This window comes from Protopterus annectens, chromosome 2.part0, assembly GCF_019279795.1.
Source record: "Protopterus annectens isolate FY-2018-M chromosome 2.part0, PAN1.0, whole genome shotgun sequence".
Taxonomy (NCBI): Eukaryota; Metazoa; Chordata; order Ceratodontiformes; family Protopteridae; genus Protopterus; species Protopterus annectens.
This window is the reverse complement of record NC_056728.1, coordinates 1660819585-1660834656: the sequence shown is the minus strand read 5'-3', so window position 1 is coordinate 1660834656 and position 15072 is coordinate 1660819585. Positions and strand designations below refer to the sequence as shown.

At 40.4% G+C, this 15072-nt stretch overlaps 1 protein-coding gene across 1 annotated transcript in view; it reads right to left on the bottom strand.

Moving 5' to 3' along the window:
- The window catches only part of LOC122792867 (polypeptide N-acetylgalactosaminyltransferase-like 6), a 1270224-nt gene that overhangs the window by 1096356 nt on the left and 158796 nt on the right, over positions 1 to 15072 (bottom strand). The window contains exon 3 of the mRNA XM_044060426.1: positions 8857 to 9066. Within this exon, the coding sequence (XP_043916361.1) occupies positions 8857 to 9066 (210 nt within the window). The remainder of the gene's footprint in view (positions 1 to 8856; positions 9067 to 15072) is intronic.

Sequence of the window (15072 nt, the reverse complement as noted above, 5' to 3'; positions counted from 1 at the left end):
TCAAGTTAGCAGAAAAAAACTGACGCAGACACAGCTCATAACTGGGGAGACATTTTTACAGGATGGTCTGCAAAATGAAAAAAGCTATTAGACTGGATTATACTCCCAGTTCTGGTAGTAATGTTGGTTATTATTGGAATTGTGTTTTGACCTGTTGTATCAAAAGAAAGCTAAAAATTTTGCTTCCTAATGTGTTTTCTCTAAATCATGGTGAAAATTATGATGTGACCAAAGAATATATCTTGATGCAAACTGTTTGAGTAGTTTTAAAACAAAGAGGGAGAAATTGTTTTATATATATATATATATATATATATATATATATATATATATATATATATATATATACACATTTAATCACTTACAATAGTGCATGCACACCTGTTTTCTAGAATATATGTAGTAAAATATATACATTTAGATGCATGTACATTTATGTTAGCTAGCATATATACATTAAAAGGTTACGCTTATCTTAGTTGAAAATAAGTAGAAAATAATAAATGCATGTTTTGGTATCCTACTGTGTGTGATACAGAAGTTCTGTGCCTGGTACAAGCTTCAAGGAAACTTAGAGATAAGACCTGAGACAGAAACAGTAGTCTCTCCTTTGATAATCACATTGCCACAGTAGTCAGGAAATCCTGCTACGTGACACACCTCATCACAAAAGGTTTCTTATCCAGGAAAAAAGAGGTCATTGTTCCCCTCTACTCATCACTCATTAGACACATTATAGAGTACAATGCCCCTTTTGGTATGTACCTCACAAGACATCTACAACAACTGGAAAGGTCGCAGAAATACCTCACAAAGAGGATTACTGGCCTCAAACAGATGCCCTACAATGACCGTCTCAAAAAACTCCAGCTTTACTCTGTTGCATATCGCCTACTCAGAGGTGATCTCTGCCTAACATACAAAGCTATGTCAAACCCAGAGCTGTTGGACATGCTCCACTTAAAGAAATCCCAATCCCTCCAATCTACATGCTCTAGGGACCTAAACCTTGTCAACACAATAAACAGAACATGCTGGAGGGATAGATTCCTGTCCCAAAGACTTCCCATACTCTAGACCAAACTACCTAACTATATCAAACAAAGCTCCTCATTAGCACTCTTCAAGAAAAGTCTTGATGATTGGATGAGAGATAGGAAATTCACCACGGGGATCATTTCTGTGGCTCTGCTTGACAGGGGCACAGGAAAATAATTTTCTTGGGTGGCAAAAGCCAGGGCACTGTTTGGCTAGGCTTATATAGGCCCTAGGGCCAATAGCCTAGTACCTACCTATGAACCTATGAAACAGCTCCCTAAGTTTACCTTGAAATAGAACACAGTCAGCAAACTGCATGACATCAAGCAAATTCCAACAATATTAACATCAAAAGACTGCTTTAATGGACAGGATCTGAAAGGCACAAAAAAAGTGTATAAAAGGACATCGAAACAAAATTATTTTAAATCTGTTTTTTTTGTTAGATTTGGTATTTGTAGTAACATGTTTGTTCTGAGGTAAATGGAGAAAGGAAAGTTATCATTTGAACTTGCAGTGAGAAGCAAACTGGAACATTAAAGCTGTAGCTGTAACAGTATAGTATGTGTCATCTGTTATGAAAATAAGTCATTTTATTAGTAACTGTGCATAACTTAATAACGTAATCAGACTTTGGTTTCAGCAGCAGCATCAGCTGCATTGTAAATAACTTTTCACCCAGTTCCAATATTTCCTGTATTTCCTCCCTCAGAATCTGTTTGACTCTCTCAGGCACCCTAGAAGGGGCTTGTGTGATAGGCCTTTGGGGTCCTGTATCCACATGGTGCTGCACCAGGTGGGTACACCCTGGTTTCCCAGTGAACATGCCCCCAAACTCCTGTAAAACTGATTAGATTTCTCGAACATGGGTAGGGGATAGCTGCTGGGAAATTGCTACCCCTTCCAATTGAGGTGTCAGTCTGAACCTCACTGAGGAGATCAGTCATGAGTTCTCCCTCAGACTCCTCCTGTCATCCACTGCAAATGTTTAGCACAAGGGCCTCCCTATCATGTTAAGGTTTCTTCATGTTAACATGGTACAGTTTGTTCCCCTGTCTCCTGCCTAGCAGTTCTACAATGTAGTTAACATCACTGACCTTGCTTACCACCTTGAAGGGTCCCTCCCAAGCTGCCTGCAGCTTGTTGTGTCTGACAGGAATGAGAACCATAACCTGCTGCCCCACAGCATACTCTCTAGCTCGAGCATTCCTGTCATAACAGACCTTTTTCTGCTGTTGGGCTTCTGCCAGGTTCTCCTGGGCCAAGCCCATGAGTTTCCCGAGCCTTGTCCTGAGGTTTAGGACATATGCCATAACAGACTCCTTCTGGGATTCACACTCACCCTCCCAGTCATCCGAATCACATCTAGAGGTCCCCTCACCCTGCGCCCATACAGCAACTCAGATGGTGAAAATCCTGTGGATTCCTGGGGAAACTCACTATAAGCAAACAACAGATGGGGCAAATATTTGTCCCACTCCCTCTTAAACTGGTCTGCAAATGCCTGTAGCATGGTCTTTAGTGTAGAGTATAACCTCTCCACAAGACCATTAGTTTGGGGGTGGTAGTGGGTGGTCTTTAGGTGCTTCACCCCACATTGCTCCCACAGAGAAGCCAGCAGGTATAACATGAAATTGGGACCTCTGTCATTCAGTATTTCTTTTGGAAAACCTACCCTGCTGAAAATCTCTAACAAAGCATTTGCCACCTTTTCTGCCCCAATGGAGATCAGAGCCACCACCTCAGTGTGTCTGGTAGCATACTCTACTACCACTAGGATGTACTTCTTCCCTGTAGAATTTGAGGTACTCAGAGGCCCCATAATATCCTTAGCTACCCTCTGAAATAGCTCCTCAATCACAGGCAAAGGCATCAAAGGAGCTTTCACCTTGTCTCCTGCCTTGCCTAGTTGTTGGCACTGCTCACAGGTCCTGCAGTACCCTATTACATCCGTGGAAATCCTAATCCAGTAAAAGTTCTGCATAATATGTCTCTTGGTAAGCTTTATGCCCATATGACCTGCAAAGGGAGTGTCATGGGCTATGGCTAGGAGTTCCATATGTTAGGCTCTGGGCATTATCAACTGCTGTATTCTCTCATTCTCTAGCCCTGCTTCAGGGTCCACTCTCTATAGAGTAACCCTTTGTCCCAATATATATAGATTCCCCCTTTCCTTGAGAATCAGGTGCCTCCATAGCTACCTCCCTCAAGCCTTGTAATGTAGGGTCTGAGTGCTGAGCCTGTCTCTACTCTCTCTTTGTAACCCTTCCCAGTTCACCTTCCACAGGAAGTCTGCCATCCTCTGATAGCTGTGCCTCACTATCAGCCTGGGTGCTACTACTCACCTCTGCCCTTGCAGTCACTCTGTCCAAGGGAACATCAGTACCCACAAGCAGCTGTCACTCACCTTCAGTCTCACTGTTAGAGGCTACGACCTCCCTGAAGCAGCCACATCACCAGTCCTGGCTTAAAATGTGCAGTCTGTATGGGTCTCCCCAAAGGCTACCAGACCCATATGCCTATTTCCAAGCCTGACTGCATGTAACTGCATGCACACAAGGTAATGCATTATCAAAATCCTTCCCTATCAGGACATCTGCAGGGATATCCATAAACACACCTACTTGCTTGCTTCCTTTTCCACTCTCCCAGTCAAGATAAAGGTATTTGCAATAAGGTGCCTCCTAAAGCTCTGACTGGAGTTGACTGCCCAAGCAAGTAGTGCTCCTCTTAAACCATTGCAGGCTTCACAATGGTTATGTCAGAGGCTGTGTCTGTCTAAACAGTGGCCTGTTTTCCATCTACTAAGATAGGATATAACCTCTTGTTGTGGTCTGGTACCCTTGCTATCTCCAGACAACTTACCACTGGCATCTGTCATTCCCACTTGCTGGCTTTCCAACCTTTTGTTCCTCACCTTGCCTCCATGGGCATCTATATGCTACATGGCTCAACTGGTTATATTTAAAATATTTAACCCATGATCATGGCCATGTACTTGAACTAGTGGTTTCCCCTGTTACTGGCGGACTCTGTTGGGGCAGTTTAGGCTGCCCACCATGGTTTCCCTTATATCCATGTACAACGCTGGGTATCTCTTTCCTGTGCAGTGATGCCCTGCTTGCTAGGTATAGGTCTCTTTTTTTCCCAAACCTCATCTGCAGTATTGCATTCCCTACCGCTAACCAGATTCTCATGTCTTCAGGCAAAGTCCTAAAGGCTTGTTCCATCACCAAAATGTCTGCCAGCCCTTCAAAAGTTGTGACCTGACACCCACTCACCCACCTATAAGTGCTTAGTTCAGCAATATGTTCACATATGCTTTTATCTGCCTTGCATCTATGCTCACAAAATGTTTTTCTATAAGCTTCAGGTGTTAACTAAAAACACTCAAACAATTTTAACTGTATTATAATTTAAGCAATCAGTGTCAGACAATTTAGAAACAGTAGTTACAGCGTTATCATAAGAGCCCTTGGTCAACATTATACTGTTTACATACCCTTTCAAACATGAATAAAACTATCAAAATTATCCCCCTCTGTAAATTGTGGAAGAAATGTATTGCCCTTTATGGCATCTGGGGTTTGGTTATTCCCTTCTTCATTACCTCAATGACAATGGCGAAGAGTAAGCATCTCCTTTTCATGTTGTCTCTACCTCTCATTTTATTAAGCTTCCAAACATCTCAATCTCTCATTTTCTTCAGCTTCCAGATGCCTCAGTCTCTGCTGGTTCTAGTTCCAACTGTCTGGCCTCCAGTTCAAGTGTGTTTAACTCCTGACAGATTTTTAAATCCTCTGAGGTAAAGTTGAACTGTCCATTTTCTCAGAGTTGTACATCCACAAAGCCAGTCTGGGTGTCCTCCTGGTTGCTGGTCTGTGATGCAGCTGTGACTAAGGCTGCAATCAGTTCTGCTTTAGTCATGTTGGCATGCACCAGTCCTTTGGCATGGTGCAGCTCAGCAAACTGGCTCCTTGTCAGCTTGCCATAATCCTCTGCTAACAACATCCTTGCCTGTCTTCATGACTAACTAAGCTAACAAAAATAAATAAAACTATTGTAATGTCTACTGTGTGGCTGCTTGAGAGTACAAACAGCTTCTTTAGTGACCACTGTTCACAGGCTACAAGAGTTCAATATCCACAATTTCCACACCACTGAATCCCAATATGTGATGTGGTGATACCACCACTGCCAACCAAATGTGATATCGATATCTCACCACTGCTCATCAAATGGGTGACCCTCCATTGGACCAGTTATCAAGGAGCCTCAGTTCTCACCACTGGCAACAGTGAGGGACATTCCCTGAGAGGATTGCAAGTACACACAGTGTTTCCAGAAGCAACTCTCTGCATCAAGTGAAATTTCCCTTAACAGCACACAGAAACCAAAGTCAGTCTGGGGCTGTTTACTCCCTCTTCCTCCAAATCCCCAATAAGACTGTCCACTGGCACAGTTATAGAGTTGAGATCTCAGCTGAGTGATCAAGCCAAGACCTCCAGCACCCTCTCTGTCCAACTAGTTTTTGTGTCCCTGCCCAAGTTGCTGACACACACACTCTTTGAGGTTTGATACACACACACACATACACACACACACACACACACACACACACACACGCATGTATGCACACACATACGCACACCCACACCTTGGAAAAGCTGGCACAGGTTTATTAGCCCCACACCCTTCTTCCCAAAGTATAAGGTAGTTTCCACTGCCAACAGTCACTCCGTATCAGCTACTTTAAGGTTCTTAACAAAGGGTGTCCAATCTTACAGTGTAATATTAATATTAATATAAATGGTAGTTTGACCAAGAGCAAAAGGCTGTTAGGAGTGGCCCATACAGTGTCACCAAATAAATATGCAAGTACTCTCAAAACTTAAATATCTCTATACAGATCAGCCACAATGAAAGGTTTACATATATTTAATAATAAATAATAAAAGAACAAGACAATACTAAATATATATTCACAGTGACATCATGTTTCAAAACCACAGGAAATATTTAAAATAACATTGCAGTACATGCTCATGCAAATAAAGAAAAACATCTAAACTAAATTTCACTATATTCCTGACTGCATCTAGAAGAGTTATACTGTTCCCTAGAACTTACTTCAGTAGACCAAGGCAAATGTGGTGAGTGGATCTTGTTGTTGTCAGGTCCAAGACATAATGCAGAATGCTCTGTTTCACTAAGACACTTCTCAAACTAATATCCAAAATATTACTGCTAGGATAGATTGCAGAATGACATAATTTCTGGCCATCTGACTTCTAGTTCCCAGGCCAGCCCCCATGGCTAGAAGCTGGCAGCATTTAGTATCTACATGTAAAAATATACAGACAAGGGTTTTTCCTCAGATCTTTGGCAGATGCTAGAAATCATAAAACAATTGTATTCCATTATGCTTCAAAAATAGCAATTAGATCTCTCCAAGGACAATACAGAAAGCTTCCTAGCAAAGACTCTGTGTCTATAGCTGCATTGAAAACTTGACAGGTAGTCTCTTTATTGCGCCCTATAAAGTAATTTAATTTCAGATATTTTTCAAAAGTAGACTAGACTGAGGTTAACCTCCTGTATCTTAGTTTCCACTGTTAAAATATATACATTTAAACAGCTACAATAGTGCACGTACATTTCTGTTCTCTTCCAGTAGGGCACACTGTGGATACATTTTATACACAGCACTTTTACAAATACCTTTTCAACACATTTGTACAAGCAGTTTGATATACACATGACTTACAGTTGTAATACATTTGTAACACAAGCATCTTGTATAAATCATTTCGATATTCACCAATGACATATAATTATTTACAAAATTCCAGCTAGCTGTGCTGGCAGTATTTCCCTTTGTCACAGAAGTTACCAGGGTTTAGCACCTATGTGCTACAATACATACAGATAGAGGTTTGCTCAGATGTGATGCAGCTGCTGGAAATCATAAAACCATAGAACCATGCCACTCTTCCTACAACAGCTACAACCTATTCTCTAGCACAGACATTGCATCTCTGGCTCTGTTCAAAACTGTTGGATAATATATTTATGGCTTAACCCATAAAGTAATTTAATTTCAAGAATATTTTGCAAAGTCAGGTGGATTAAGATCAACCTCTTCACTTACAGTATATGCTGTTACAATGTATAGATTTAAACAGTTATAATAATGCATGCACAACTCTTTTCCTTCCATCAGAGCACACTGTTGATACATTTTAATACAAGCAAACCTCACAAATACATTTTCAACACAAGTATCGGTACAAATCAGTTTGATATACAAATGACAAATAATTATTTACAAAATTCCAGCTAGCTGTGCTGGCCTATGTTACAAATGCACTGTCCTATTTCTCCTGGCATGGCTGGCAGTATCTCCTATCGTCACAAAGTATAACTTAGAACAATAGATGGGTAATCAGAAATTTACACCCTGGTCTAGCTCCTATGTCTCTAATGGACAGAGGCAGTCAGTAAATCACTCCTTATAAATCAAATATAAATCACATTTGTGGGTCACATTTGGGTTGCACAGCTAGGCTTTTAAGGGCCCTAGTGTTCATTAGCCTAGTGTACACCTATGAGTCAATGAACTCTCATAGTTCTTTTGATTTTGTGTCAGTTAGTAATGCATGAACATTTATGCTATTTTCCAAATAACTTCCATTCTCAAGGAGTTTTTTTTCTTTTTTTTTTTTGTCTCTGTTTCTGAGTAACATTAGCCACACTATTACATGTGTCTGTCAAAAGTTGCTCCACTTTACAGCCAGAGGGTCCCTCCACAATAAATTATAATTTTTCATTAGCTCAATCAAATGAGAATTATTTGAGGGGAAGTAAGACTCCTCTGACTATTTATTATTTTCCTGTCTGTCTATAGCTAATTCAAAACTATGCTTTTCTTAGGTCATCATTACCCAATGATTCTGTCCCCCCCCCCACTCTGTGTAGAACCCCTTCCTAGAGACATACATGTTTGTCTTCCTTATTTAGCACATCTATATTTGCCAGTTACAAATGTGGCTAAGAAAATACCCTGCTTGGTATTTTTAAGCTCAGTATTCATCTACTTCAGTTCAATTCTTTACACATTTTCTAACTGGTCTTTGTTACTGGCACCTATCTTACTTGCTTTATTTCATGCAATATGCAATGCAGTTTGATGTATTATGCTTTCCCCTGTATTGCAGATTGTAATCATCATTGCTGGGCCTAAACTGACAGTTCTGGTCCTGGTTGATTTGATTCAGCTACTTATGACTTGAAGCACTTTTGTTTATTAAAGTGGGGCTCTGTTTCTAATTTAGTTATCGCTGATCAGAAACCAGTTGCACAATAAATAAACTCTTTTTTTTCTTTACACACTTCTACAACAGTGCAGATATTAGTATTATACTTTTCCACAAAAAAAAAAAAATCAGAAAAAACAGAGAACACAGTATAACAGGATATTCCATCACTGAAGATTCCATCTGAGTCTAGTTCAGGAAAAAGTAATAATTTTCAGTTAGTTTTAAGAATTTTTAATATATTGGTGTTTTATGCAAATAAACATGTCCTGTCAACATTGCTACACATTTTGAATGTTTTGAAAATGTGAATGAAACCATATAATCCTTTTCTTAGAAGGCAAGGCAATTGTGCATAATGATTTTTCAGTACACTCTTAAATAGTTATAAATTTATAATGTAAAAAAAAATCGAAGCATTTAAAACTGATCACAAAATTAACCCAAAAACCTGCATTATATGTAAATTCTTAAAATTCAAAATGCATATTTTTCTACTTACCAAGAAGAGGTGGCAGCCAGTTTACATTAGCCTCACAGTGGGAGTCAAGGAAGGTTAAAACCTCGCCTTTGGCTACTGAAGCTCCTAGAAGTCTTGTTCGAATGAGTCCTTCTCTCTTAGTTGTTCTTACAATTCTGACTTTTGGAAATCTGGAAGTGTATTCTTCTAGGTGGTCCTTTAAATGTTCTAATAGAAAACAGCAGAAAAATACTGCTTAGAAAGAGCTAGAACAGGCCTGCTTCATCTTTCATTTAATTGTAAGAAAGATGTTTTATATTTTCACAATTATATATACCTGTATTCATTTTGTGTCTGCATTTGACAGGAATGCCTCTTTAAATCAAGTAGCCATTACTACAGTATCACATAAAGATAACTACATCTGACATTATTTTAAGTGTGTATTTGTTATCATGAGAGCTATGAGGCTTATAAGAAAATTGTTTGATGAATTGTAGCAATGAATAAATTAGCTATTCTTTACTTTGACACCTTGAAAAATATTAACTCATTCTTCCATATTGCACATTGTATGGCCTTTCTTTCAACTTTCTTTGAGCTATGTTACTCAAGCTACAAAAGGTACAAAATGGCTCCAGGAGAGAAGGCTAAAGCCTTGACTTTTGCACCAGATGACCTGGGTTTGACTAATGGCCTGGGTACAGGAGGAATTGACATTGGTGAGGAGACAGAGAAGCAGCTCACCCACCTTGTGAGGAGATTGCCATGGCTCAGCTCACCCACCTTGGGAGGAGATTGCCATGGCTCATACATAGGAAGATCCATGATGACTATTCTTGAGAAAGCAGTGTATGACATTCTGTGACTAGTATATATGGAAACATGTATGGTCTCTCCTGAGGCAAGGTATAAGCACAATTGCAATTATGGCTAGATGGAGTTAGGCAGACAATATCCTAAGCAAGCTTGAAGAATAAAAAAAAACATCAAGCTCATTGGCAGAATATCTACAGTTTGCATTTTTCATTCTGATTTCTGAGTTAATGAGACTGGTATAAAAGTATTTTGCATTAATACCAAACTATGTATTTTGCCTTGAGTATTGTGGCTGTGCCAAAATTCAGTAGATCTAGATATATGTTCATGAATGTAAGGCAATCGTATTTATGCATGCAATAATACCTAACAGGGTACATATTATTGGGGAAATAATGCCCACCCAGGGATGTTGTAAGACCTGACCCCACAGGTGTTGTGCCTCTATACATATGGAAGGACATTATTTCCACAATAACATCCATCCAAGAGGACATTATTGAGTTTAGATAATATCTTTTAATTTGTTTCATATTTGCTTTTTTATTAGTATATATATATTTTTTTTATATATTTGATGTAAAATAGTTCCTAGCTTAATGTTTCATAGTTGTTGTTGCATATGCAATTGTTGGAAGAAGTATTTTACATATAAAGAAAGTTATGTAAGTAAAAAAGAACAAGTAAATCCTCTGCAATAAACTGCTCAGTTCTAAAAATTCAATGGAAAAAACAACAAAATACCACAGCAGAAACACAGTGAGTGGATAAAACAAGCCAAGGCTTTAATAAAAAATGATGAGCGATTTTGCAAAACCACTTTTGCTTCTTCAGATCATACTCAACAATTAAAACAACATGAACTAATATAAATATACTATTCCCCTAGGCCACCCCAACCAGTAAACACACAGACAGTTATGGTTGCTAAGTAACTAATTACTTAATACTAGTACAATTCAAAGGTTCATAGGTGTGTACTAGGCTAATGGCCCTGAAGTTTTTACAAGCCTAGCCCAAAAAAATTGCCCAGGCACCGTGCCACCCAATGTTAGTTCACAGTGCTCCTATCCAGTAGGGCAACTGGAATGATCCCTGGTGTGAACTTTCTGTTACCCATCCACTCTTTTGAAGAGGGCCAGTGAGGTGCTCTGCTCGACATGAATGGGAAGCTTATTCCAGAGTATGGGCAGTCTTTGAGAGATGAACCTGTCCCTCCAGCATGTTCTGTTAATTGTGGTAATGAGGTTGTGATCTCTGGAACATGTGGAGCGGGAGGATTGAGATTTCATTAGGTGTAGCATTTCAAGTAGGGCTGAGTCAGACATGACCTTGTAAGTCAAGCAGAGATCACCTCTAACTAGATGATAAGAGACTGAGAACAGCTGAAGTTTCTTGAGTCATGTGTTTAAGGCCTAGGATCCTTTTTGTGAGGTGCTTTTGTGGCCTGTCCAATAGTTCAAGGTGTCTGGTTAGGTGCATGCCAAATGGGGTGGTATTTTCAATGATTGGTCTAATGAAGGATGAGTAGAGAGAGATGATGACCTCTTTTTTCCTGGATGTGAAACCTTTGGTTATAAGATGTGCAAAGTAGAAGGCTTTCTGACCACAGTTGCAATGTGGTGATCGAAGGTGAAGTGGCTCTCGACCTGGGTACCCAGATCTCTTATGGCCCCTTCAGTGTTCAGTGGGCTCCCAACAACGTGGTAATTTGTGGGAACTGAGTTTTTTCCAAAGGAGATGATAACACATTTTTTGGCATTAAGCTTCAGGCCATTTTTCCGACACCAATCATTGGTCTCAGAGAGGCTCTTTTGTAGGATGTTTGCATCACTTGGAGAGTTGATAATGAAGCCAAGCTTGCAGTCATCAGCGAACTTGGTCAGCCAAAGTCCTTCTGTGTTGGCCTGGACTTCTGAGAAGCAGATGACAAACAGGAGAGGGTCCAAGACTGAGCCCTGTGGGACCATGATTGGTCAACAGTCTGATTTGGAATCCGCAACTTTCACTCTGTGGGTCCTGTCTTTGAGCCAGTTTGCAACCGACCTAGTGATGTAGGGATTGATACCTAGTTTGGTGAGTTTATCAATGATACTTGACTGAGGAATGGTATCAAAGGCCTTGGCCAGGTTGAAATAGGCTGTATGCACTGCCTTACCCTCATCCATAGCCTTGGTGACTGCCTTGAACAACTCAATCAGGTTCAGCAGGCAGGATCTTCCTTTGACAAAGCCAAACTGTGTGGGGTCAAGAGTTTGGAGATTGCCTATATCTTTGTTAAGCAGGTCCATAATGATGTGCTCCATAGTTTTGCATACCACACTCATCAGGCTAATGGGCGATAGTTCCCAGGGTTTGTAGTTGCTCACCCTTTATGGAGAGGGATGACTGGAGCAGTGCACCATTTGTTAGGGACATAGCCTGAGGTCAGCCTCTGACTGAACAGGGCACACAGATTTGGTGTCAGTTTGTTTTGTAGCTCATGTAGGATGCAGCCCGGGATATTATCAGGTCACATGGATGCTATATTCTTGGCTTAGTACAATGCAGATTTTACCTGTGCCGCAGAAATGGTGGGTACTTCTGGTATTGTGATAAGGCCCTGGGGGGGGGGGGGAGTAAAGTTGGCACTGAATCTCTCAGCCAGTACGTTGACTATATCTGTTGGCTCAGTATAGGAGATACAATTGTGCAATAACTCAGAGCAAATCTTTTTGATATAGCTATAGAAGGCTTTGTGGTTGTTTTTGGTGTCAGCCGCAATTTTGCCTTCATAGCTTGCTTTAGAGGATTTGATAAGGGATCTAAGCTTTTTGTTGAGACTGATAAGGGAAGTTTTCCAGTCTTGTGACTTTATTTTTTTCTGCAACAGTTTCTTCCTTCTGTTGTAGAGTTTATTGATGGCTGGGGACCACCAGATTGGCTTTATTTTTTTGGAGGAGAGGGTCTTAGTTCTATTTGGTATGGCAAGGTCCATGCATTTGTGTACATGCTTGTACAGTGCATTGGTGTATGATTCGGCAGTCATGCAGCTATTTTCCATTGGCATGGGTGCCGAAAAGTTAGCCACCTCTGTTTTTAGGAGCCCAAACTTGGCTTTAGAGAAATTTTTCAGGGTGGTCACCTTAGCGGGGAGTGTAGGTGAGATGGAGATTTTGATGGTGATCAGTTTGTGGTCAGATTTAACCAGGGAGGAATTGACTATAGGTGTGGAGCAACTGTCTCCCATGTTGGTGATAACCAGGTTGAGGATATTGCTTGCTCTACTGGGGGTCAGAATAAGCTGGTCCAGGGCATTGGAATTGATAAATTCCAGAAAGCATTGGGCCTGTACATTGGTACTTGAATAGTTTTCCCAGTTGATTGAAGGGTAGTTGAAGTCACCCAGTATGAGAGCATTGGGTTGAACCTAGATAGATTCCAGGGTTCTTAGGAACTTGGAGTGAGACTCTAGGGACATGTTTGGGGTTTTGGCGCAGGCTATGACTTGTATCACTATCTTACCCAGTGTTAGTTGTACCTGAAAGTATCTTGGATGCATTATGCTGAGTTACCAGTCTAGAGGTATGCGGATCCTTTAAGAATATGGAGACACCACCGCATTTAGGGCTTCCAGCTGTATTCTGGGGCCGGAAGGTATGGAATGAGTTGTAGCCTGGGAGTGCAGGGGTGCTTTCTGCCTCTTTAAACCAGGTCTTCATTACAGCACAGATGTCGACATTCTCCATTTTGAGAAGAGCTTTGAGCGAGTGCATCTTGAGATTTAGACTTCTAGCATTGAGCAGCATGACCCTCAGATTGCATTTGTTTGTAGTTGTTACAGTGGAATTTTGGTCTTCGGAGCACTGCCTAAAAAAGGCACTATAGGGATGGCAAGAGTCTTAGCCAGTACCCGAAATCCCAGGGGTGACAGATGCTGGCCATCTCTGGCAAAGCGTCAAGGTCTGTCGATCATGTTGTCCCAGGCAGACAGATACTGAATCCCCTTAGAACGACACCAGAAACTTAGCCAGTTGTTGAAGTCAATCATTTTCTGCTCATATTGTGGTATCATTCTGGGTGACAGTAGAATACTGCTCAGAGCTAGGGTCATACCTGCCTGGGCCACATAATCCAAGAGTTCCATCACATCTCTCTTCATATAGTCCAGAGAGATATGTCTCAGGTCATTCACACCCACATGGGCAATGACTGAGTCATATCTGTACTTGTTGTGGAGTGACCTGAATGCATGTGTTATGTGGCAGATCCTGGCACCTGATAGACAACTGTCACCTTCTCCTTGTTCAACCTAGTGCGTGGGACATCAGTGTGACTCACAATTGAATCTCCTATGATTATTACATTGGGGAAAGTATTTTGCCTTAAGGGCTTGGGTTAAGGGGCACACTGTGGTGGTGAGCTATGTGTCCTGGGGTTGGTGTTGTGTTGTGGTGGTTGAGTGCATTTCTGTCTGTTTGGGTAAATTTTTATTGAGAGCCTCTACAAAGGTGGGTGTATGGTTTGTGTTTCTATGTGTGGGTTGTGATGGTTGGTGTTTTGGATGGCTGTGTGTTCTATGTAGTGAGTTGCAGATGTTGACCTTCTTCTCTTGACCATCTAGTCTGGTCTTTGTTGGAGAGTGCACTGCTTCCAGTTTGGTGATATAAGTGCATGTCTCAAGATTAAGCATAATTAAATTATTTGTAGTCTGTCTACTTTAAAAACTATTTTTACAAACATACCTCTTTACATCACAAAAAACATACAAGCATAAACAGTCTTTGAAACCTAAACTTTGTCATCCTAGGAATGGTGAAGAGACATTAGATAACACAGGGGAGGTTGGCACGAGGAAATGTGGAACTTGCTTTTTTTGTCATTTAATCAATGAGTCATCAATATTTGTACATCCGCACACTGGCAGAATATATAAAGTTAGGGCAAAGGCTGACTGTAATACAAAGAACTTAGTGTGTGTATTTTGCCCTATGTACAGTCTGTAATCAGTTTTACATTGGTAAAACAAATAGGCATATATGGCAGAGAATGAGAGACCATCTGTACTGTGCATGTAGGGGTTTAACCTACAGTGCCATTGCTAAACACATAACTAACATTGCTAAACACATAACTGAGAAAGCAGAGAAACATATTTTATGTTCTCAGTGTTAGAAGTTATACCCCCTAGTGTTAGGAGAGGGGATTTGACCAATGCTACAGAACATGCAGAGATGAAATGGATATTTAGACTGAAAGCACATCAAGACTGTGGGCTGAATGATTATATTTCTATACAACCAGCCTTAAAATCCAGAAGGCTGAAGAAATAAGTTTTAACAAAGTTTTAAATAATGCTGTAGATTTTTATTATATTGTATGTTTTCTGTGATGTAGAGGTATATTTGTAAAAATAGCTTCTAAAGTAGACAGACTGCTAATAACTTAATTATGCTTAGC